We start from the raw sequence: 27,205 nt of genomic DNA, 5'->3' as shown, positions 1-27,205 counted from the left end.
GATGTAATTTTACAAGTTGATCCTTCACCATTGAAAATTTAGGCTTCTCGATGCATCAAAATTTATCAGGAACGCATAACAGTTCATTAAAAAACTGAATTTGACCTAAAAATAAATCCTAAATTAATCTTATCATTAATGCTATTAGCAAGCGAGCGATAATAAGAAATGACTTACTGACAAAATTTTATTTAATATTTTTTTTTGAAGTTTTTTTATCAGTCAAATTAATTGATGCTTCTGATTTTTTTTTTTTTTCATTTTAGTCAACCAAAAAAAATTATTAAACAAAATATGTTTATCTGAAAAATTTCCGCGGGAAAAATAAAGATGAAATATTTGCATACAGCATCGGCGCTCGCATAGGTTTGCAGTGGTCTCGAAACTAAATCGGTAACATCGATGCAAGTAAATGCACTTTTATGTAAAACTGAATAGCTTAGCCAACGAGACCATTACAAACGCGATAAGAAATTGACAAATGTCGCTATTAAACTGCAATTTGTGCAAATTAATGACGTCTGTTTAATCAGATTTTTTATTGTTTTTGCATGTAACTGATAACTGAGTGAAGTCAAGTGCAGCAAATGTCGATTCTATAGACGTTAATATGAAGGTGTGTACCTTATCTTATCTGTTCAGCACGTATAGAGATTACAAAATTTTACTTCATTGAACATGTGGTCGAAACTAATGAGCTCCCTTGATACCAGAATTTTTTGAATAACGTCTACGTGAATCCTGAAAATTTGAAATTTATCATTTTTAGCGCCATCTGTTATGCAATAGAGCTAAAATTCACGAAAATCATGAAAAATCCTTTAATGAAAGAATTTTTTTTGAGTCTTTAGACTTCCATTGAACTTCCTCAATTTCCGGTAATTCCATTCCCATTCACCCTTTTTATTATTAAAGCATCAATTTTATTCTTAGAAACACTCAAGGCAAAATTTCTTCTTATTATCTCCTTCCGACATCAAGACTCGACTCGACATTTCTCGTGAAAAACCTTTCTCTCTTGTAAATAATTAAGCAAACTGCCATTCATCTGGAATTTGTGTGACTTGTAGCAACGCTAAAAAATTCATTTAGATACCGTTCCTGTCATGTTTCACAAAACGAACAACGGGAGAAAAAGTAGAGAAAGAAAAAAAAACGAAGTGAACTTGTTTACTGTCATGCCTAATAGGGAGTAAGAAGCAAATATATTACAAAATAATAATAATAAAAAAATAAACGAAAATTCATACAAACAGCTTTTTTGTTGTTGTTGTTGTCGTTTTGGGGTGCACGTTACGTTTTTCAAGTACGAGTACACGAGCGTCTGTGACGACATACGGGTGCGATGAAAGAAAAAATAGGTGAAACATTCAAAAAACGAGGATTACAACTCACCCCGTTGCTCCCTTTGCTCCGCTCTGCATTCGGAATTCGTCTCGCAAACTAGTTGTGTGTGGTGTGGAGTGTTGTGCAATATTGTGAACAACATTCTACAGTGCGTTCATTTGTTTTTTTTCTTCAGTTTTATTCAATTAAAAAGCCAATTAAATTTAATTTCTAAATATTTTGTCAAAATTGTCTTGAATTTTGTTATCGAAATATAAATTTTTTGAAAAACTAAGAAAATATCAAAATTAGACAAAAATAAGCCAAATTTGAACCTGTTGATTTGAAAAAATTAAAAATTTTAGCCAAATTCCATTTTTTTAAAAAAATATTAATTTGGAAAATTTTCTTTTAATTTTAAAATAAAAAATTTTGAAATACTTTTTTTCATACAAAATGCCAAATTTCAAACAATTTTTAACCGTTAATTATAATTTTTGTTGTTTTAAGATTTTTTGCATTGATATTTGTTAATTTAAAATTGAAAAAAATTAATATCAAAAATTAAATTTAATCAATTAAATTAAATTAATTAAATATTTTTTTTAATTAATAAAATTTAATTTAAATTAAAAACTGTAAAAAATTGTATAATCAAAAAAAAAAAAAACAATTTCCATAAGAAAATCCATGATAAAATACAATTTTCAATACAAAATTTTTTTAAAATTGAAAAAATTTAAAAATCTTGTATTGGTCTTGCATAATTATATGCAGTTAGACCAAAAAAGGGTCTATTTTGATGAAATTTTTAACTTTTTTATCCAACTTACGGTTTTGGATCTTAAAATGGAGCACTGGACAAAAAATATTGAATTTCATTAAGATTGGCCTAAATCACCAATAAAATTGTAAAATTTCCACAAAATATTTTTTTTTATTTTTAATATTTTTTTTAAATTTTAAAATTAATTATTATTTTTTTTTTATGAAAATTCAATAATTTTAGATACAAACCCTAAGAAATATTTTTAAATAATTTATTAAAAAAAAATTTAAAAATTAATTGTTTCATTTTTTTTGTTCTCAAAAATTTTTGACAAAATTAAAAAAAAAAATCAAAACCGTTAAAAAACATAAAAAATAATTATTTCAAGATCATACTTGAACCCCCTGTCCTCGCTTGTGTATAATAAATGTGCATTTCATATACATTGAGTTCAGTTTTATTATTGTGTCTCCTAGTTTCGTGTATCCTTACACCAGTACGTGACTCATACACAACATATGCATATGTACCAGCAAAGCGAGTGCATAATTCAAGCAATGAATTATATTAGTGTCACAGTTGCTCTATATACGCTCTGCTACATAACGTTCACACACTTATCGTAAAAAAGGACCTGCGTTTGTCTGTGTAGTTGCATTTTGCACTCGACATCGACATTATTAATGTATTAAAACATGCTTCCACTGCCGCCGCTACTTTTACGTTTGTTTATACATAAAATAGAAGTGTCTCGCGTAAAATCGATTTTATGGAGAGGACATATGCAGCAGTAGCTGGTAAATTTATGAATATAAAGTTTTTGCATGTGTGTGTCGTTCCTCGGTCCCGTTTGCGCGTGTATTGGTGCCAGGACATGCGCAAAAGGGGTTTGCGATGTTTTTCTCGTCCGTACGACGACAACGGGGTGGAAGCGTAACAAACATTGTGTTTTTTTGTTGTTTGTGAGAGTCGAGTGAGTGTTGAATCATCGTCACTTGTAGTGGGGTGTAGTAGTGAATGAAATTGTAAAAATTATGTGTAAAAGTGCCGCAACGGAAATTTCGGGATTTTCTAACTAAAAATCGTGCAAAAAGCAAAAGTGACCATTGAGACAAGTCGAAATCTCGTGCGGGACCCGCAAAATTCGGGGAAATTTCGGGAAAAATGGCAAGTGATTGAATTGTGTGCGAGCGAAAGAAATGCAAAGGTGGAAAAATTCACCAAACTCACCGCGGCGGTGCGAGAGTGTGTTTGTGTCTGACGATGACAGAAACATCGCGTAACTGAGGAAAATTTCATCGTCTCTCGCAAAACTCCTTTCTATGAAATGGGAAAAAATTCTCTACTCAATCATCTAGTTGTAAGTCAGACACATATTCTCTTGCTGATTGTTTCATAAGCGATTGGGCGGCTTACTGGCGAACAACTCGGCGTGTGTGCGAGCGACAGAGAGTGAGCGCGTACAACATTATTCTCACATAAAAGTGTCAAAATAACAAAAAAAAAAACGAATTAACAATTACCATAAAATTAATTGAAATAAAAAAAAATTGCAGAAAATTAACGGAAAACACACACAGCGTACAAGCAATAAAAATAGTGAACAAGTGCGGGAAATTACTTGCGAGGAAAAAAATACACGTCAGGAATTTATTTAGTCCGCCATTGTGAGACGACGACGACATAAACTTCAACTTTTTATGAGGGAAAAGTTTGAAAGTGCAAAAAAGTGTAAAAAAAATCTTTGGAAAACAAATCTTTTGCAGCAAATTCGCAACGAAAAAAAGTTTCCGAGTGAAAAATATTCAATTAAAAGAGAAATAAAGAGAGAAAAGTGCGATGTTTGCACATTGACACACATATACACACGTAAAAAGTTATCATTCATTATCAATCAGAGTCGTACAAACAAATTGGAGAGGAAATAATAAAATAACAAGTAATCATCAAATAGCCGAGGTCAGTACAAATATTAAACCTTTAATAAATAATATCGATGTTTGTCCATAGAAAATATATAATATCATATTATTAAGTTATCGCTCATCTCGTCGAGTCCTGGTACGTCGAACGACAAACATCCATTAATTTTGTTCTGTTAATTTGGATAAATATCTCGATTGTGGTCGGTAGGTCGACGAGAACTTTCGATGGCAAGGCAACATAAAATCGATTCAATTTAATTGTGAACAGGTACTAAGTGATCGGACAATTGCGAGAATTTCATTTGGAATATTGAAATTCATGGGAAAATTGTGGCAATTGTGTTGTGGTGGAAAAGACGCAAGCAAGCAAACTTTTTCAGAGAAACTATTAAAAGTTATTTGTTTTGTTGCGTATTTTTGTTGGATTTTATTGATAAAGTTGGATCGAGAGTGGTTTTGGTAGTTTATTAATGTAATTAATTAAGAGTTTGCTACTTTTTTTTTTCAAATTTTATAAAAAAAAATTAAATTAAATAAAAAACTTAAGATGTTTGACTTAAGTTCAAAATTAAGTTTTTTTAAGTCATAAAATTAATTACAAAAAAAATAATAAAAAATAAAAAAAACTCAAAAAAATTTTTTTTCGAAAAGTCAAAAAAAAAATTGACTTTGAATGGTTTTTGAGTTACTTTTAAATTAAAACTCAAAGTTTTTTTAACTCTTATTCAAGCTAAAACTTTTAAGTAAATTAAGTTAAGTTTCATAGCTTTTTTTATAAATTAAAATCTAAAAAATTTTTGAATTTGCTTCTATCTTAATTAAACATAAAATTAATTTGTATAGTCATTAAAAAAAATACTTTTAAATTTTAAAGAAGAAAAAGCAAAGTAAAAAAAGACTTTAAAATGTAAAAATTTGGCAAGATTTTGAAGTTTTTTTTTATATTTTAGACTGGAAAATTAATAATTTGATTTTGGAAAATTATTTAGATCGAAGAAATTTTATTTTTTTAAGTACATTTTTGATCATTTTACAAAGTTTTTGATAAAATCAGTTAAAAAAAGTAAAAATTTTCTCACTTTGTGAAAAATGTTAAATTTTATTCTCATCACAAATATACTAAAATATTTATTGGTTCTCAATAAGACATTTTAGAAAATTAAACTATTGAAAAAAATTATTTAGATAAATATTTTAAACATGGACAGAAAACCGACAAAAAACTAACAAATTAATTGGAAAAGATTTTTTTACTCAATAATTTAATTAACTGTAAGTTTGAAAAATTTTCCTTGATAAAAATTCCAAAAATATGAAATTTCCCTTTGTTCATTCATCAAAAGCTAACAATTCTGTTTAAACTGCCCTAAGTGACATGCATTGATGATATTCAATACGTTCCTTTGACAATATCGGCTTCTCAAGTTACATTTTTTGCCGTTAACTTTGATTAATAAATCGATACAAAAAATCAAATAAAAATTTTACTCGATAGTCAATCAAGAAAAATTAATTTTAAAATTAAATTTTATTAAAATTAAAATTAAATTTTTATTAAAATTTAACGATTTTTGATAACCATGATAGAAATATTGACAAAATGAACCAAAACAGAAATCGTAAAAGTTCGATGAAAGCTTGGAAAAGAAAATAACATACACAGGACGGAACGGAAATCACTATTAAACAATGTTTAATGTTAAATTCCATTAACCCTGGTATGTCATTAAATTAACGTTGACATAAAAAAGAGCGAGAATCGCTATGCCGATACCAGTAAATAATCACCAAATACTATTTTTTGTTATTTACTATAGACCCACACCGATATTTTGATTATACGTTTTGTATTTTTTTTTGCCTCGATGCGACGATGATAAAATATAACTACTACGATTCGACAATCACCATTAAATTTTTCCATTAAAATTATGCTTTTGTTTGACATAATAATATTATGTGTGTGTGTGTGTGCGAGTGGGACATTTATAAATGCTTGTGCGTTAAACCACAAAAATTGTCCCTAATATAGCAGCAGCAGTAATGACATGTTTAAATGGAAAAAAGAGACATTCAGGAAGTTCGGGTGATGCGCTACAACTACGACGCGGTTACACTAAAAGCTAAATAACTTTTACGAAATAAGCGAAAAAAAAATTTAGTGATATTGAGAGATATAAGCGGCGGATAATGTACTTTTGGCTTGACAGAAATATATTGGATTTGGGGAAAAATGAACGAAAGTCGAATGAAACTTATCTAGGACACCAAATATTGATGCATTGTGTTTTCGCACGAGAACGGAGAACGAAGGAGAGATGATATCATTCCATTTGGCTGTGTGTGTTGTGCGATGATGATGAGGACGACGACGAAGAGAAATGAGTTTTGCTGCAAAACAACAGAATCTTATCGGTAAATGGCAATTTGAACCCTTTTTATGCGGCTCATTATCCGCATTTTGATTAAATTCGTGGCATTACTAAAAATAGAAAAACCGAAATAATGAACGAAAAATCGATGCAGTAAAATTGCCTGATTTCTCTCTCTTTCTCCTTTTCTCGTCTTCCTCATCATCAGTCATCGTGACAAAGAAAGGCTTTTGTGTGTATTATTTATCAATACCTTTCCAAGTGACTGCATCTTCCTTGCATCTATCCACCTTTACCTTTCCTCCTCATCAATATTCTCGAGCATTATTCATTCACGACGACGACGACGACTACGAAGTTTGTTATGATGGCTGGCAGGAGTCACAGCATCGCATGCAATAAACTACAAAAGTATTTATGGGAATTGGAAAAATAAATTTGCATTATACATGAGTCGTCTTGACTCGTTGTCGTTCGTACCTACACGCGATACCAGAAGAGCGAGAGTAGATGTTTTTGCAAAAAATTCTTCTTTTTTTCATTCGTTGTTGTTGCAAAATAAAAAAAAAACGTGCAACTTCATAGTCCGTAACTTTTTTGCATATCTTTCTTTTTAACTGAACTCATTTTTAATGCATTTAACATGAAAAGGAGTTGCATAAAGAATTTTTGTTAGAAAAAAAATTTGTTTTTAAAAGGAATTAGGATGAATCATTGTCAATTTTTTTTTTTTCAAATTTTGTATTAAAATAAAAATTTAGTCTAAAGCAAGTCAATAAAATTTGATATTAAAACTGATTTTATGCTTCTGAAATTAAGCATAACTCTAAATCGAGTAAAAAGTTTTTAAAAAAAAATTTTTTTAAATATTTTTTTCCTAAAAAATTAAATTGCTGAAGTAATAACCAATTTAAGAAATTTTCGTATTTCTTTTTAAGGCTGCTTCAAATTTTTTTCTATGTTTTTGTTTTTGAAAATCGAAAATCCAATGGGGCAAAATAAAAAAAAAGTTAAAAATTTTATCAAAATTTACCGTTTTTTGGTCTTTTTCCATATTTTTTCAAGAAATTTTTAAAAATTTTTTTGAATTTTTTCAATTTTCAATATTTTTTTTTTTAAAACGGAATTAACATTATTTTTGTTCTCTACAAATATTTTCAAAAAAAAAATAAAAAAATAAATATTTTTGAATTTTTTGTTTGTAATTTTTAACGTTTTTAGACGTTAAACGATGATTGTTAACATTTATATAATTTTAGATAATATAATTTTAGAATTTAAACTTAAAAGTAAAGAAAAATCAAACAAAATCTCCACAAAATAAAAATTTTTGAAAAAAGTAAATTTGGTCACGTGACTTTCAAAAAAATGTTTTTCAATATTTCAAAAGAAAATGTCTTAATTTCTTTGGTTTTTTGTATGATTTTACCATAAACATTTTATTTTTCCCCCTGAATTTTTTCGACAAAATCGGAGGGGGGTGACAAAAAATGGATATATTAAATTTATTCGCCTAAGGACCAAAATTTATTAAAATTTTGTCATTTTGTATGAAAAAGTATTTCAAAACTTTTTTTTTATTTTCCCCCTCCCATTTTGAAAAAAAAACTTTTGAGACAAAAAAATTGAAAAAAAAAATTTGGAGCGGCTTAAAATATTTTTAAATTAAATTAAATTAAATTTATATTAAAAATTGAAATTTAGCATGGATTTCAATTTTTTTCAGTATTTTTTCAAATTTTTATTACAATTTATTTTATTATCAAAAATTTGTTTTTAATTTTTACTTGAAACTTATCTGAAATCAATTTTAGATTAGAAATTTTTAATGAATTTGGGACAAAAAGTTTCAATTTGGAACAGATTATATAAAAATAAAAATATTTTTTTGAACGAAATAACTTAAAATATATTTTAAAAAAATTATTATTTAAAAAAATCATTAATTAAATTTTCTTAAATAATTTTTTAAAAATAATTTTTCTGCTTATTTTTCCTTAAAAATAAATAAAAATTTATTTTTTCTCAATTTTTTTTAATAATGCGAATCAGAGCTTCTTGTTTTTTTTTATCTTCATCGAAATTCAATATAAAAAGTATCTCAATTGATGCTCATGTACTTTAAACTACCACCACTTTTCACAACAAGCATCGTAATAACTGCACGCATTAAAAGAGATAAAACGATAAAAAAAAGATCATACAATCTGTCATTAAAGACACAAGTGTCGATATTTAGCTTTTTAATACGTACTTGAAAGGAGAAGCGTGCCGTACCAAAAAGATGAAGTGATGAAAATATACATTTCATCATCAATATCGCTGCTGACGAGCACCATCATTAAGCTACTCGACAGCTTAATGCCGCACTGTGTGCTCTTAATAGGTCATGTTTTTGGCATTTACTACGATTTTCCGTGTGGCGTGCGTTTGGCGTAATATTGACGCGCGCGAAGAAAACAAAAATGATGTTAAGCCGTTATAATATGGGTTTTGTAATAGTCTCCCGCTAGAATAAATAAAAGAAATGTATTGAAATGTGTCTGCAGTTGGCTATTAGAGTATTATATTCATATTTTACGTGATTACAATACAAAAAAAAAATCGAGAAAATAAATGTCTTTAAATAACTATCTCACTCTCTCTCTATTCTATTCACAATTTTGCAACAAAAAGCGACCCGCTTGCTCGACGTCAACTGCGACGACGACGAATAAATGCATGTCACAGCTTTGATGCCATTATGAGCGACAAAAAAAAGTGTATAAAAGGTTGACGCACTTCAGATAATAAGTACCGAGACATAAACACATCCATAATGACAACATTTTATGTTGTCGTCGACATCGCCGTTTTGTGTGTTTCTAAAGTAGGTTCTTCAATCATCACGACGGCGATGAATAGAAAGCCTTTTAATTCTTTTTTTTATACACAATTTTATGTACACATCAACATCATAATATAATGGAACAAGTGAAAAATATTAAACAACTTTAGTGATGTGTGAAAAAACTCGAGAAAATTCTTTTCCTCTCATTCGTCTTGAACTTTTCAAAGTAGGAAAACCAGAAGTTGAATTAAAATTTAATTTTTAATTTTATGAATAAATTTATGGGAAACGGTAATAATTTGATAATAAAAAAAGGTTTTCTCACATGGAAAAAAATACATTCTTTTATATAAATTATCAGGAAAAAAAAGAAAGTTCGAGCCAAAGAGGAAAGAGAGGAAGAAAGAAATCATGAATTTGTGTTGACTGCACGTTCTAACCTTTGTTGTTTGCATATCAGACGATACATACGGGGTGGAAACGTGACCTAAATATTTGTATTATTTCATTTTATTTAAATTTATTTGAGATCGAGACAGAAAAAATAAGTTCTCTTTTGTGAAATAAAGGGCTTCTGGAAAGTTTTGCAAGCTTTGGGTTAATTTTCTAGGAAATTCGAATGACATGTGAATTTAAAATAAATGTAATTTTTGACTATTTTTTTTAAATTTAGTTTTTTAAGTGATTAAAACTATTTTAAAAGAATTTAATAAATTTGCACAAAATTTAAGCCCATTTTGTAAGAAAAAAATTAACAACTTTATTTTTTATTTAAGATTTTATTTTGTGATTTTTTGTATCAATGTTTGATTTTGTATCAATTTAATTTTTTTTATTTGAAATTTTCTGAAAAAAAATAAAAAGGATGTCTGAAGTTTTTTTTAAATTTTAAAAATTAGAAAAAAATTTAAGGACTTTTATTATTTATTTTTAAAAATATTTAATTTTAATTTATTTTTAATTTAAAGCCATTTTTATCAATGTTAAATGTTAGAAGATGCTTTTATAAATTAAAATAATTTAATTCTTATTATTTTCAAATTTCAACCTTAAAAATTTTTTAAAATTTTAATTCAAAATTGAAAGAAAATCGAAAGAAAATCACTGTGGTCATAAAATTATCCTAAATTTAGAATTTAAATAAAAAAATCAAGTTCATTTTTTGGTCACCTGACTAGATTTTTTTTTATCTAAATTTCAATAGAAAATATATTTTTAAATCAAATCAAGTTCATTTCTAATATCATTTTTTGGCCTTTTTCCATATTTTTTCAAAGAATTTTCAAAATTTTTTAAAAATATTTTAAATTTTTAAGAATTTTTATGTTGAAAAACGAAATTTAATTCTTTCTCTAAAATTTTTTTCAAAAAAATTATTTTTCAAAATTTTTGGAAGTTAATGTTATGAAATTTTTTTGTTTAAATTTTTTACTTAAAACTCTGAGATCAATTTTTATGACCACAAAAACTACTAAAATATTTATTTTTTTTAAAATTTTGTCATTTTGTATGAAATAGTATTTCAAAACTTTTTTTTTATTTTACTTTTAGGACACAAACATTTTGAAATCGCCTTACAAAATTTTTTAGGAAAAAAATTTAAAAAATAATAAATTGATATTTTTATTTTTTCCTCTGAATGTTTTTTTTTTCAAAATGGCAAAGAATTTAAAATTCTTAAAAAAATAAAATGTTCCAAAATGACATAAACCAATTTCACAAACGTCCACTTATTCGGACAATAACTGGGCTTCTTTATTACTTAATTTTCCTCTAGTCCAAAATTATGACATCAGAAAAATGCACATACATAATTATAATAAGATTATGCTCTTTCATGTGTTAAAGCAGACGTTTCATTGGCAGGTACACATAATTTTTTTTTTCGTGTGTCTCTTACTCTCGTCATCATCGTTGTTGTCGTAGACGACGACGTCTGATATGATAAAAGATTTAAATTATACGACTCTCGTAAAAATTTGTTGGCAAAGTGTTTGCACAATAAGCATTCTCACACAGAGAGAGAAAGAGCGTTTATTTAACTAAGCTTTATGTGTACCAGCCCAGCAAGTACAAAAGATGAAGTATAGAGGAAAATATGTCATTATCATCAGCAGTTGTTATGTTAGGCAGTTACTTACTTCTTTCTCTCCCTCACATCCCGAATGTTGTCGGCGGTTGGTTGTAGCCAAAGACAATAAATGGCATATTAGCAGATCGTAAAATTATTGCTCATACCTTTTTTCCTCTCCGTACTCGTCTTGGTTTATTCCAAAGTTTATTAATAAAATGTGTCCCTTCAAAAAAAAAGTTTTTTTTCACGTGGAAAAAAAATTGTGAGAAGAGACACAAATTATTATTACCTGATTATTGACGATTTTTTTTTGCCTTTTGTTCGTTCTCCACATACCTAAATAATAAAAAATATGCGTATGCAAAAAAGGAGCTTTTAGCATATATTTCCCTCGTGAAAAATAATAATGAAGGTGCGAACGCAAAAAAGGATAGATCAATAAATTCTGCTTTTTTTTCTGTGGAAAGGTGTGAAATTACTGAGAATGACTTGCCAAATGGCTGTTATGTTACAAGTTTCTTCCGTTTTCTGCAGGTTTCGAACAATAAAACGAAAATCGTAAGCCAAAAAAAAAAAACTTATCCACTCGAACAACGACTAGAAATCCCATTTTGCGGTTATCATTTTTAGTTTCAACCAATTTTCCAAAGAATTCTATTACTCGTTCGTCCGCAAAAGTGTACAAAAGACAAAAATGTGATAACAATTGTGTGTCTGTGCACAATACAAAATGTAATCTCGTCTCATGTTCTTCGGTGACATTTTATGAGTTTATTCATCCACAATTTCACAAGGATTATCTCTCTTATCATGAGCTGTCCTGAAATAAATGTGGTCTAGCAATTTGATGAAAATTAAAAAAAAAACTGGCTTCTCCATTTTTTTTTTCTTCAAAAGTGTTACACGATGATCTTCATGTTACTACAACAACAACAAAAATGGCCTACAAACCCGTATCCAACAATAATATTTTAAAATTAAACTAAAAATAAATCATCTCTCCTTTCGCATTCCCTCCTTTTTCCCATTCTCATTATTTAATATGAGGTATTGTCCAATTATTTTTTTTCTGCTCCTTTATTACTTAATCATGATAATGAAATGAAAACCTTTAATAAAAGCGACATAAAAAAAGATAAAATTAAAAATTATGTCCCTCATATTATGCCACGACGACCACAAACTCTCAGTGAGAGAGAAAAAAAATTAATTAAGGAATGATCACATTATTATTGCTTCAAACAATTTCTCAACAGAACAACAAAAAAAAAATGTTATGAACAGACAAATTATTATAACAATAATAGTATGGTGAAAAAGGACAGTTCTATGAAAAATAATTAAAAAAAGAACAAGAACAACTAATTTGTTTCGTTCATCTCCTGTTTTGTCCATTTGGCATAATATTACACGCACAGTACGAGAACTAACACAAATTACGTTCATATAAAATTCCTTTGATCTTTTGTGATGAATGGTTGTGTTTCTGTCGTGTTTGGATTAACTCGCAATTATGATAACAAAAAAAAATTAGCTTAAATTGGTGCTTGAATTTTGATGCTCAGTTTGGTTTTGGACGTCTTCGTAAAATAATGTCAGTTAAGAATAAAATTTTATTTCAAGAATTAATAAGGAAAAATTAATTTCTTACGGTAAAATTTTAATAATTTTTTTTAACAGCTTGATTAAAGTTGAGACTGAGTGAGAAATATTTTTCATTAATTTTAAATTTTATTTTAAAAAATTATTTTTAACAATTAGAAATATTTAAAAAAAAAATAAAATAAAATTTCTGAGCAAATTTAAACGTTAAAAACTTTTTTCAATTTTTCTCTGAAACGTACGAATTATTTTCACAAATAAAAAAAAATGAGTAGACAAACAACATTTAAATTCGTACTAAATTAGTTTTATTATCAAACATTTTCGACACTCGATCGTGACCCCGACAACTTAGTTGTCGAAAATATTTTATAATAAAAATAATTTATTACGAATTTAAATGTTGTTTGTCTACTCAAGTTTAAAAGTTTTAGGAAATTTAAAAAAAATTTTTTTTTCAATTCTAGTAAAAAATTCAGATTAAAGCTCTTAATTTGAAAAAAAAATTAATATGCTAATAATTTAATTTTAAAGAATCATTTAGAAATTTAAATTTAATTTTAATTTAATTAAATTTAAATTTAATTTTAATTTAAAAAAAAAATCAATTAATCAATTTTTTTAATATCAAGAAAATTAATATAAATTTATTTTTAAAAAATTTTTTTCACAAAATTTATTATTTTTTTCAAATTTTTTTGAACCAGTTAAAATTATACAGTTTTTTATATTTTAATAAATATTTTTTCGTGTCCCAAATTTTATTATAGAATTTCATCGAATTATCTTTAAAATTAATCAATAAATATTAACATAAAAAATTTTCTTTCAATTTCAGAATTTTCTCTAGAGCAACTTTAGAGTCATCCATGTCAATCAATCCTGTAATCCAGCAACAACTGCTTCAAAAAGTAACCTGGAGTGCTTTCCAAACAACAAAATAACAACAAATCTATGCCAAAAAAAACGACCAAAGTTCTAATCAAACAATCATCTTAATGAAATAAATAAAAAATAGCAAATAATGGCATTTACAGCAAATAAATATTGCGCATATTGGTTTCTCATGCATTGAAAAAAGTACACAAAGCTCATATTTACATGTGATGCGATGTAAAATGCGATAGTGTTTAGTAAAAAAAAAACAAGTGAAATAACACAAAATAACGACAAACAAAATGGGACCCACTTCTTGTGGTCCCGGACCATCGTTAGGCGTTGGCTGGACATTCATTTTTATCATCTGGACAATTATTCTGTCAATTGTTACGGAAACACATTTAGTGCATGCGGAAAAGAGCAAAACATGTAAGTATATCCGATTATAATACTTTTGTGGGTGAGTGATTTTTATGTTTCGGGCCCAGGCAAGAAAAAAAAATCAAAAAGAAAGAAAAATGCGGTCATATTGAGCAAATGTTGTATTTTTTTTTATTGAAAATCCTCTTTTGTGGTGTTGTTGACTACGAAAACGACGCCGATGATGATGATGATGATGGAAAACGTAGGAAAGGAGTTGTGATGTGATGACGTTGGGGAATTGAGTCGTACACAAAAACAGACGAAATAATAAATATTTGTCAACACCTTTGCCCTGCAATCAATAATTTTTGGTCTTGTTTTTTACTCGTTTCCTCTGTCTTTTGCGGTGCTCAAGAAAATATGAGATGATGATGATGTTTAACTTGGTATCAAAAAAAAAACCTCAAATAAAATATGAATGTTTGTGTGCGTGAACCTTTATTGCTCATTCATGGCAAAAAGCAAAAAAGGGCAAGAGGGAAATAAATTTAATAATACCTTTCATACGAACCCGTCGTCTCCCCTTTTTCTGATTTTGCGTACGGCAGCTTACGGGTTAAGAAGTAAAAAAAACAGATTCAAAAGAGAAGGTTGCAAATGATGTATGTGGGATATGAATTATTAGTGAGACATGCCATTTTTCTTACATGTGCGTGCGAACAAGCTTCAAATCATTAAAAGATTTTGCTGGAAAGTAAGACATCATTTTTCTTATTTTATTTTCTCGAGTGCATATAAAAAGTGACTTGAGGCTGAAAAAGCTTAAATTAAAATTAAAACAAAAAAAAGTTGTTTATCATATTATTATAATAAATATTCTTTTGACGATTTTCTTCCGGCATAGTGCGTCGCTAAGTATAAAAAAAATAAAAAAACAAGAAGAGAGAGAGTTGAATAAAAAAAATACTGTTGACAAATGTACAATTGAGAATATTCCGAGCTAAGCAAGCGAAAACTTTCTTGTATCTTTCTTGTTTATTCAATTTTTTTTTCTTTGTACAGAGTCGTCTTCGGTCCTTCAATATTGTTTGTTTGTTATTTTGATGGGGAAAATGATGAAGACGCGACTTTCTTCCTTGCTGTTTGTGACTGACTGAAATGAATACAAATAAATTTATATGCAAAGGTGTACCCGAGACGCAGATAGAAAATAATAATGATTACACGCAAGAGAAAAAGTTTTATAATCATGCGACACAGTTGCGGAAACATACTTCTTTCACCGCTGTCCCGTTACTTTTTTTTTGAAATGCGAGACAGACATCTGCAATCTCCTCAATCATTTACAATTTTCAGTGTAATTATTTTTCATCGTATTTCATGTATTTTTTTCTATCACAACAGACGCTGACCTACATTTTAATCAAATCACAAAAACCATTCAATCCACACAGCCAAATCTTTAGAGTAAACAATGCGCACTCTGAAATTTCTGTTAAATGAGAAATCACCGAGAAATGTTAATATATTGTGACTCGTTTACTTTTAGCGTTTCGTTCCGTAGATCCGATTAGATGGGAAAATATTTAATGAAAGGAAAGTGTTACAGTGATGGATTCGGCAAAAAACTTATTTCTTTATTTAACTTGAAAATTTAAATTTAATATTTATGTAAAATAATTAGTTTATCAAAATTTTATCTTATTACGGGGGAGAAAATGTCATCAAATTTTATTTTGACAAAATATTTTAAAATAACTTTTGAGTAAATGGAAAAGTTTTGAATTTTATTTTTCTGTAGGTGGTCATAATGGTTATTTGGTCTCTTTATATTTATTTCTATAAATTTATTTATGGTAGAATTTTTATTTTTTTTTGTAATTTAAGGTTTTTTGGGTTATTTGTTTCAAATCCGTCTTAATTATTTTTAAATTAAATTTAGTTAATAATTTTTCCTTAATAATTTTAGCTTTTATTATTTTAAAATTTGGTATTAAAATTGAAGAAAATATACCTGGATCGAATTATCTAAAAAGTATTTTTTTGAAATGTGACTTAATTTTTTTTTCATCTCAGTTTAACAAAAAACTATTTTTTTTTTAAATTTTATGTATCATTTTAATACAAATTTTTTTTTTGTTCATATGTTTTTAATTTTCGCCAAAATCGGGTTTAATAACCTAAAATAATTCATGTTAGTCGCTTAAAATGTGTAAAAATCGATCAAAAGCATTGCCTGCACTAATTAAAATATTATTACATACATACTTCAAGTGTAATTTATCTTCGTTCGCAATGAAATTTTTAATAATAACACTCTTCATGAGCAAGGAATTCGCCGATAACTCCAAACAATAAAAGAAATGTACATACAGAGCAATAATAAATTTAATGTTTGTATGAAAATCTTCGTTTTTTCAGCCGTTTCTTATAAAAAAGCGGCGTCTGTACAGTTCAATATGGTTTTAGTTATGGCTTTTCATGCATTCGCCTGCATACACGAAAAGTGTATTTTAATATAAAAAGCCTTGCTCTATACCGTACAGACACTCGCACATAAAACCATGCGAAACTAATATGATGTTGGACAGTTGCCAAAATAGGGAAAAATTTATGTGTTTTGCATTATGTGTGTCGACGTCTACGTTACTCTCTACTTAGTTTATTTGTACAAACTACTGCTGCTTTCATGCTTTATGCTGCCGTCCAATGTATAGTGCCGTACATTTTCCAGGATTTAAATTGGGTAAAACATTTCCTGTTTGTTTTTTCTCTCTTCATTCGTATTTTTCGTGCCTATAAACGAGGAGGATCGTTCGCTTGCGTTTTTTGTTGCGATCTGAGGACACACACAGAGAATGAATAAATTTCAATATTTTCCAGGTTCTTCACCTTCATCGTCATGTCATCCGAAACGCATCAAAAACCTTTGTTTGATGTCACAAATAAACTGCAATTAATTATTGGCGACGATTTTGTTTGAATGATTTTTTTCTTTGTTATTCTCGCAAAGAATATCACTCAATTAATGAAGCTGTTATTAGTGGATTTACATTTTTTTTCCCTTACAAAAGGCGGTTTGGGACTCTTTACTATTCGGAATTTACTTGGGATTTATTTCTTTATAAATTTTGCTACAAGTGTCCAGTTTCTAATATTTGGCGCCCTCAAGCCGGCTATGACCCAGTCAATCTAACTTGGTTTTTGTCACCAATCACATCGTTTTTGAACACAGCTCAAGGTTCTTTTGTGAAATTGACTTAATGAGAAAATTATTGCATTTATTATTCAGGCATTGGTGACACATCCACTTACGGGCTCATGTTTATTTTATTTATTTTTTTCATGTAAAATTTCTTAAAGTTTGATTAGACATTAGGTATTTGCTCGATAGTTGTTAATTTTAATTGACTTACTTGACTTAGTTCCTTTTCACCCCTTTTCAGAGGCATAGGGTCGCAGTGATTTCCCTCAAAATATATTTCGGGGCAAAAACTGATATTGTAGGCAATTGTTTGTTCAGTTACTTCAGCTGAAATAGATTCTTCAGATAGTCATTATTAAGATCACATTTGATAATAAGCTTGAAGTTTACGAGGAATCAGCTGACGAGTAGCTCAAGTTTACGAGATATCAGTTAATAAGTCCTTAATTTTTGTCGCTCTTGTAAGTTCATCAGCAACCTTTTCAATGTTTTGTAGATAGCGAACTTGGTGTCTCTCGTTATAACACTATAGTATTCTTAAGCAAAAGTGTAATTGTAGTTAAAAATTGCTCATATTTGGATTTTATAACATGGTTTTGGGCGATGATCACGACCAAACACTTCAGCCTTATTAACCTAAAGGTAAATTTGCAACTGGATGTCGCGACTTGGTTAAAATTAATATTTTTATTTCTCGGAAATTTAAGAAATATTCTTACCCGTTTGTTTTTATTTCTCTCACTTATTATTGTTGTTAACGCGCCACCACAACACATTGTTTGTCACTCATGCGAAGAAGACGTCGATGTCGCTTACACGAATCCTAGAATAATACTATAATTAATTATTCTTGGCATGTAATTAGTTTGTGTGTGCGAATCGTTTTAATAAAGATTAAGGTTAAAATTATGTGTGTTGTTCGAAACGGGAGTAAATGAAATTAATTGTGGCAATCAAGCTCATACTCAATTAATAATAAAATGTTAATCAACCATGCATAAAATGAGACCGAATTTTCTTTTCATTTTCCATGAAAATTTCTATGTATGCAAATCGATTGAATTAGCAGGCTCGTATATTACGTACAGCCTATGTGATGTGTATATACGTACAGCTATGAATTATTTCTGTCGTATACTCATACAAGCCATAGAATGTTCTATTCGTACAGCGTACCGAAACACGTACCGAAAACTTTGAATTAGCAGGAATCGCGATTTATCATGTGTAGACGACTAGTATTTTGTAGTGATATTGTACGAGATCTATGCAGCCCAGTGGTACAAAACGAATGTCGTCGCACTTTTGCACAAAATGTATAATAAAATACTATGGAACGCGTGCAGCATACACAGCTCAATGAAAAACATTTTAACCACACCTCTGATACGACAGTTGTACGTGACTATGGAGCTCTATAGTATCATACGGTACGAAGCGAAAGCCGTTCGGTACGGAGAAATCCGAATGTTGACTACATGTTTTATCTCACTACGTTTACGTAGTCAGGTTGTCCGAGCGGTCTAAGGAGCCAGATTTAAGCTCTGGTACTCGTCTGAGTGCGTGGGTTCGAATCCCACATCTGACAATCTTTTTTTTTTCAAATTTTTTATTTTTTTAATTTTTAACCACACCTCCCGTTTATTTTTAATTTTTTTAAGTGAGATCTACTTTATCTGCATTTACGGATCAAAGAGCGAGAATCATGCATAGAGCTTGGTTGAATGTAACGTCGCTTCATTCATGGGTCAGGTTGTCCGAGCGGTCTAAGGAGCCAGATTTAAGCTCTGGTACTCGTATGAGTGCGTGGGTTCGAACCCCACACCTGACAAGTCCCAAAATCTTTTTTTTTTTTGTTGTTGCTATTACTTTTGCCATTAAATATTTATTTACATCAATAGAGAAAAAAATCACTTTTCCTCGCTGGAAGGGAAAATAACAACAAAAAAGTCTTGTGACTTGAATTTACAATTAATTAATTTTCTATTTTTATTTATAACCACACGAGTTGTGACGGACGCTATATGACGTGCAAAAAATCGCACGAAATTTAATATTGTCGTAATATCGCGTAGCCAGTCAGTCTTCGTGCATCCAGAATATCGAATGATATGTGATGAATTTTAATTTATTTTTTTTTCGTTTTTTTTTGTGCACATCCATTTATGATGATATTAATGTATGTCGTTTATTGTTGCTCGTTCGTCGCACATATCAGAAATTCACAGCATTCGTTCCGAAATTAATTTGTAGAATTTTTTGTGTGAATGGCAGAAAAAATCTTTGCTGTGACATTGAACGAGAAAAAAATGTTTGTCACGTGCCTAATTATTATCTAGTGGATGTGCCTGTCAACCAGTCTATGGCAAGTTACTTTCACACTGCCAGTAATTAAATTACTTCAATTTTTATGGAAAATTTTGGTTTTTTCTCTCATTTGAATTGATAAAAAAATTATTTCAATATAAACGTCGAAAAAAAAGGTAAAAAAATTCTCATGGGAAAATTTTAGTTTTTTTTGGGTTTTATTGATCAATTGTTCGAAAAAAAGGCAAAAGTTAATGGTTTGAACCAGTTAAAATCCTGACCTTTAACAAATTTTCACGTAATATTTGTTGATTTTTTTCTCCATTTCGAACGTTCTTGTCATTAATAATCATCTACTATGTTGTTAGCCTAAAACCGTTTGTATCAAATTATTTTTGGTTCAACAAAATACAAGAATAAGCTTTCTCAATTCTTTTCGCATCAATTTTTAAATCCATCCTCTTGTTTGTGTCAGAAAACGAAAGAATATAGAAAGTTTTCGTTCGGAAAAGGACTAACGGTGGTACCGCATTTCGATTTTGTAGTTATTTTTTTGAACCACGTGACTTATTAAGTTTTACTAATTTTAACCACGTGGTTAATCGTAAACCGTCGAAATCCAGAACCCCCCCAAATTTACGACGCATTTTTAACATTCTAAAACCTTTTTAATATCAGTTCAAATTTTTTTAAAAAAATTTTTTTTAATCACGTGGTTTAGTTAATTTTTTTAAACCACGTGATTTTTACCCCCCTCCCCCCTCGTCGGAATCCGTCGTAAATTTGATGAACCCCACCCCCCCTAAACTGCCGACGCCTTTAATGGATGACGCCTTATTAATTTTTAAACCACGTGGTTTCCGAATTTCTAAAAAAAAGTTAATTTTTAAAAAAAAATTTTTTTAAACACGTGACTTTAAAAATTTTAACCACGTGACCTATCCAACCACCATCCAAAAGTGTTTTTTTTATTCGAAATGCGTTAAAAAAATAGAAAATTGCAAAGTTCATTTTAGCGAGCACAAAACAAGAATGACAACAAAAATTTGTAAACAACAAAAAAAGATTTTGTGATAACATTATTCCGCTTGAGTGGATTATTGTTTGTTCTATCTACTAGTTTCATTATTATTTTTATCAAATTCCCTCGAAAATGTGCACCAACGCCACACGATTTATCTTTATTTAGACATTCGTCGAGTGTGCGGATTTTGTGTGGCGTTGTCTGTTATTTTTAGTCGAGACGCTATTTTTATTCAATCTTTATCAAGTCTCGCAATTTATCTATGTCATTTGTCAACTAAATATTTCTTCGTTCGTTATATGATGGCAGCTATATGGAGCGAGCGAACAAATGCACTGCCAATAAACTTAATGCATTCTCAAAGTAAATATTTGAAGAGTATAAGCGACGTATTAAAGCTAAAATTAAATTTCTTCCATTAATAAAATGGAATCTTATCGCACACAACAAAAAACTTCTATTGATAGTTTCTCCATGTGAAATCTTTTATATGATATAAAAATTTTTTATGGATCAGACAGTTGCTTAATGACATTTTTTTGCTTGTTCGGAAGCATTTCGAGTCTTTTGTGCAGTTAATAATAATTTTTCTATTTCGTTAATAACATTTAGTCTCTCGAAATTTTCTCTTAAAACGAAACGATGGAGACGTCTTGTTAATTTTCTTACAAACTTTTTTTTGCAAACGATTTCTTGTCATTTAACAAGGAATGATGATAAAATATTTGAATAAAATATTCTAATATTACTGTTTCTCTCGTTCTTTTCACTTTTTTTTTTGCTGCTTAAATTTGAAAAAGCAATACAACGAGAAGGAAGAATGTTATCGAACAATCTGTCGTCCTCGGCAAACATTCGATTCGATTTATATAAACGTATTATTTCAAATAGATTACAAAGAGGAATTCTCATTTGAAACAAAGCAGGCATAGCACGAGAAATTGTGCCTCAAGAATACTTCTGATACTTATTCAAATAACACAAAAAATACATATTGGCTTGCTTACTTGCCGCTCCGTGTTCTTATATGCATGTCACAGATGGAACTACATTTATTCTCCATTATTATTTTTCTGACATACATATTTTCGTTTTCTCGCTATCAGACAAAAATATGCAGAAGATAAATTTTTTCCTTGACTTTCGCAACAACAAACAATGTGCATAAAGTATTATATTTAAACATAAAAAATCGTATATCGAGAGACGTAACGTAATAATATATTTAACATTATATTAGGGTACTCGACACAAAATCTCAAATTTTTTTCTTGAGAATTTGCATGAACCGAAATAAGCTTGGATGAAAATAAAGCTACAAATAAGGGGAAAAAACGTGAATGCATTTTGCACAATTTTCATTCATTTTTGTGAAGAAAGCTTAACAGATTTAAAGTTGTTGTCAGACGTGTTGTCATACAAGTCATTATCGAATAAATGCAAAAAAATACGAGAAAAATAAGAAAACTTCTATATTAAAAAATTATAATTAATATTGCATTATTATAAGAAGATAAATATTTTTATATCTTAAATATTTTTTAAATTTAATTTTCAACCCTAAATTATTCTTTTTTATTTTATTGGGCTTTATTCGAAAAAAAAATCAATTATTTGAAAAATTTTTTTTTTTTTCAAAAACAGTCAATTTTTATTTGTCAGTATTTTTTCAAAAAAAAATAATATTTAGTTCAAATTAATTTTTTTGCAACTTTTTTTAATTGCAAAAGGAAGAAATTTTTGAAAACTGAAAAAAATTTTTTTAATGTTTTTTCCAAAAAATTTTTTTAAAAGTAATAATTATTTTTTTTTTCTAAAACCAAAGTTTTTTTTTATAAAATACAAAAAAAAAAACTGAATTGATTAATTCATAAATTACAAGAATCTACAACAACAAATAATTCCGAAAATTTAATTCAAATATTTGCGGTCAATTAAGAGAGTCATGCACACGGAATAATTAAATCATTTTCTGTTTCACATTATTAAATCATTTAATTTTCGTAAAATCCCGAGTAAAATCCGTACATTCGGTGCAGAAAAGAGTGCATGTACTTCAAACTTTTGCCCGGAAAATTCATTTAGTTATAAACATGTTTAAGTAATGATAATTGTTAGATATGATAATTGTTTTATTCGCATGAACGAATCAAAAACCGATTTGTTCAAAGATATATTCATCCCTCTCTCTCTCTCTTTATTTCTCGCACCGCAAAAATAATTTGCATGACGAAGTACAAAAGAACTTATCTTACTCCTCGTCGTCATTTTAAATATTTCACTTTTACAACACAAAATCACAAAGCACACACACACAAAATATTTTTCACTTTATGGTTCCTTTTGTGCACATCCAAAAATTTATTCACAGGATTCTGGTTTACTTTAGTTTAGTTGCGCCTCGAAACTTATCGCCATATATCTCTTTCGTGCTCCCTGCTCGTTTGCAAGATGAAGATAATGGGATAGAGACGTTCGTTATTTAGAAATTATGTAAATATGTGTGTGTGTAGAAACAAGGCATCTAACTAGAAAAGAAGAAGACGAAAGAAAGAAAACAGAAAAGACGAGTCGCGCGGAGAATGAGAAAAGGTATGAATTTATGCCTTTTTGTTAAAATCTCCCGTGTGTTGCTCAACATTTTTTACGGAATTTCTGACGGAATGTTTCCAACACAGGAAAAAAACGTCGTTGTGTGTAATTTCATGAGCAAACAAAAATTATGCCACTGCTCAGTAAAGGTGCTTACATTTGCATATTTTGTCAACTTATTTAAACAATTTGGTACGATGTCTGTCCTCCGGACATGAAGAGACAAATCTATTAATATTATTATTTATTTTTTTGATATCTGATATGGTTCAAGGATGTTTAAAAATGAATGGAGAAAATTAAATTTTCGGAAGGAACCCAAAAAAGATGCGAGAAAAAGGTCAAGCATAATTTGATTAGGTGTCATCGTGACACGAATGATGATGACTTGAAAATTTTCTACTTACCATAAGAAGCAACTTTCACAACTTTCCAATTAATGTTCTCGCTATTTTAATTAATTTCATGGTGCATCGATGTGCACGTGCATCAATCTGGAATTTCATGCAAGAAAATAAATCAAATTATAATTTTATGGCAAACTTTAGACGAAGATTTTACCTCCTTCCTTCGTTATCAAAGTTGTAATATCCTCGAACATGCGAGCGATAGATAAAAAATTTTACGAGTATATGCAAAACTTTTCATGAAAATTGATCAGAAATAGTTTATTTTGTTAAGTCATTATAAAACCCACACTGTAATTACTTTTGTTAAAAGCTCGGATTTGCGATGATGATGATGATGCGGCTGCTGCTTGATATTATACGCGCTCTCAATTTCATCTTATCATCCGACAACCAACACATTGTCGACGACGAAGATGATGATTTTTTGCGCTGCTCTGCTCAGTGCTTGGAATAGACGAAAAGAAGAGGGGTTAAAATCCAATTTAAAAAGATTATAGTTTCGCTCACAATTTTTTTTTTCGTTCATCCCTGTGTTGTGGTAGCGGTGGTCTGAGTTTCATCAGCAGAATTTGAATGAAGTTTAGTTTTTGTTTCCATTTAAGGGTTGAAAATGTTCCATTTTGTACCTAAATGAGCATGTAACTTGTGAAAATATTTTTTTTAATAATTAAATAAGAATTTATAATTTTCAAATCAATTTTCTCATTTTACAAAATTTGATTTAAATCCGATTAATTTTCATACAAAATGTCCACGATTTTATCAAACTGAAACAAAAAATACCAGTCGTCTACATCATGCTAACTAATTGAACACAATCCCTTGATAACCTAACGTTGATTAAAACCTTATTCAAGAGATGTTTTAAAAGCTTATCTTAAATGCAAAAAAATGATCAAAAGCGAGATAATGCAAAGTACACTCTCGCAAAAAACTTTCACACAGATAATAATTGATAAAGTGCAAACACTCAATACATTTTATCGCATACTCGAACAACTTACTTGACAAAGAAAAAAGGCTTTAAACACCATAAAACACTTTATTTTTAATTTTTAATGCATAGAAGACGGGTTGAGTGTCGAATCACTCCTTGTCTCTTTGCTTTCTTTCCTTCTTTCGTCCATAATGAGCTTTTTTGTTATTTCATTTTGTATTCGACCAAACTTCAAAGTTGTTCGTGACGAGGACAACGACAACAGATTGACGAGAAAACAGCCATCTGTTATCCAGTTTGCATCTCCGAGTGACAGTTTTTCGTATTTTATGACTAATTAAAGACGATTTATTTTCAATCCTGTCGATTTTGTATCGGAGAAAATCTACCTGGAGAGTGACTGGACTGGATATTGATATATAAAGATGATTTAATTGAAGAATAGCCGACATTTGATATATGGTCTCTTAACAAAGTGTGTACATATGTGTGTGGTTGTTATTGAGACCATAGGATTAAAATATCATTCGATTAATTCTATTGGGTAAACTTCATAAGCTGCTGATCATGTTTTGATAAGTATCTATGTAGCACTGTATGTCTTTGTGTGTGATGAACCGTTTGATTTATTGATACGCATTCTATTTGCTGGCAAGTATTTAAGGAGATTTTGAACGAATATTACGGATCGAAAAGGGGCGATTTTAACTAAGTCTTATGAATTAACTATTAGTTTTTTTTCTCAACATTTTTGCCCTAAAAATGATGAAAAATCATTAAAAATAATTTTAAAAAAATACTCAAACGGTTTTAGGAACGATTTATTTTTTTTAAATTTACTTCAATGATTTTTTTTGTAAAAAATAATTACAAAATACGAGAAAAAAATATTATGGAAGACTCATTTAAGCGTTACTGAAGCTTCTTTGTTGCTCATTTAAAAAATTAAAAATCATTAAAGTATTTTAATTTATTAAAGAAAAGGAGAAAAAAAGTTAGGAAACTAAAGCATTATTTTCTATGAAATTTTCGTTCTTGGTAATTGTTAACGCACAACATATTATGTTTATCGTCGTTTTTCGTTAATTTTTGATTAAGCTCTTGAATTATGGCAACTCCTCGTTCCGCGATATCATTTGTGGACTTTATGCTTTTGACCATATTTTGATATTTTAAATATTTTTTTTGCTATGCCAGGTGTTTGGGTGTTCGTTCAAAAACGAGTAATCGCCTCCTAGAATCTTTAAAATATTGATACTTTCTAAGGACGTTCCTTATTATGATTAGAACTAAATTTTAGACTAAGAATAAACTTAGACAACTTCAAAAGGTTTTCTTAAAATTAATAATCTTAGACTACTTTCAAAAAGTTTTCTTAATTTAATTTCTTAATATTACTCCATCTAGTTCCATCTTTATTCTAGTTCTGAGTCGAGATGCTCCTCTTCTGATAAAAGCATCTGTATTTAATCCTGCAGATTTTCTATTTTATCTTGCAACCATTGATGATTTGCATGCTCCAGCTGCTGAATTGATACCCACAATTCATCATTCTGTTGAGCAAATGCTGCGTTCGCTGCGGCGAACTCTGCGTTCTCTTGCTGTGGTTGAAGGATTTGATCCCGTTGATGAGACTGCTCTCTCTGCTGGGTAGTTATTTTATAGTGTTGGTTCGTCACTTGTTTCCAAAACTGATTCGTCGTAGCAAAGTATGGTTGCATCTATTCAAACACTTGTATTATCGCATCCATTCCCCTGCAACGATTAAACATCACATCTTTTCAATCCGCAGGGTGAAGCACTTGAATAACGAGGCGTCTCCACATTAAAAAAGCAACATTTTTCAATTGAAATCGATTGAATTGAGAGGTTTTTGTGGTTTTTTCAGCAGGAACGTTTGAATAACATTCCGTAATTTAATCCACCTTATTCGCAGAAAGTATGCACGAATCAAGTTGAGCAGTGAAAAGTCTATAAAAAGTTATTTTTATTCAACTGTGCGGTGAATATCGCATAAAAAAGAACACAAAGCAAAAACCACAGATTAAATTGTTACTCACCCTATCTAATATCGACTCTACATAGATATTGAAAATCATCCAATTTTCGTTTTAAAAAAAAGTTCAAGAGTTCTGTTTTTCCACTTCGCGATGACTTTGTTTGTTCTCAATTTAAAATTGGTTCGCACATAAAAGGAATCATTAAGCATTTGTGTGTGTGTGTGTGTTATCAAACGAATTGATATTCATTTTGCATGCGAAAAAAAATTGCCTTTGATGATGATGATGAGTGCCACTGTAAAAGGTGTGTCTGCGAACATTCTCACTCAATAATGTGGAGAAAAGTGATAAAAATGTCTGGTGATATTTTTTCCTTTTCTATATTTTTGCGAACACAAATTTTTATTGGTATTGATTGGCTTTTGATTCAGAGACGACGACAGCGTTATTGGATTTGAGGTGAAGTTAAGATGATATATTGCCGAAAAAAAAAATATAAAATAAAACAAAAAGGGAAGAAGCATCATCATCATATATCAAATTTTGTTTTTTTCTTCGTTTTCTTACCTTATTGCCTGTCAAAAATGATG

General features: G+C 29.1%; 1 protein-coding gene and 2 non-coding genes across 3 annotated transcripts in view; all 3 read left to right on the top strand.

The window, feature by feature from the left end:
• Positions 1 to 3,477: 3,477 nt before the first annotated feature.
• LOC134827956 (uncharacterized) overlaps positions 3,478 to 27,205 on the top strand; it is a 54,894-nt gene continuing 31,166 nt past the window's right edge. The window contains exons 1-2 of the mRNA XM_063840870.1: positions 3,478 to 4,054; positions 13,737 to 14,206. Of these exons, the coding sequence (XP_063696940.1) occupies positions 14,077 to 14,206 (130 nt within the window). The 5' untranslated portion in view covers positions 3,478 to 4,054; positions 13,737 to 14,076. The remainder of the gene's footprint in view (positions 4,055 to 13,736; positions 14,207 to 27,205) is intronic.
• Positions 18,850 to 18,933, top strand: Trnal-uaa (transfer RNA leucine (anticodon UAA)). Its single transcript has one exon. It is a non-coding gene; the product is annotated as a tRNA-Leu (tRNA).
• On the top strand, positions 19,093 to 19,176 carry Trnal-uaa (transfer RNA leucine (anticodon UAA)). Its single transcript has one exon. It is a non-coding gene; the product is annotated as a tRNA-Leu (tRNA).

This window comes from Culicoides brevitarsis, chromosome 1, assembly GCF_036172545.1.
Source record: "Culicoides brevitarsis isolate CSIRO-B50_1 chromosome 1, AGI_CSIRO_Cbre_v1, whole genome shotgun sequence".
NCBI lineage: Eukaryota > Metazoa > Arthropoda > Insecta > Diptera > Ceratopogonidae > Culicoides > Culicoides brevitarsis.
Note: the sequence above shows the minus strand (reverse complement) of the source record. Positions and strands in the feature narration are given on the sequence as shown.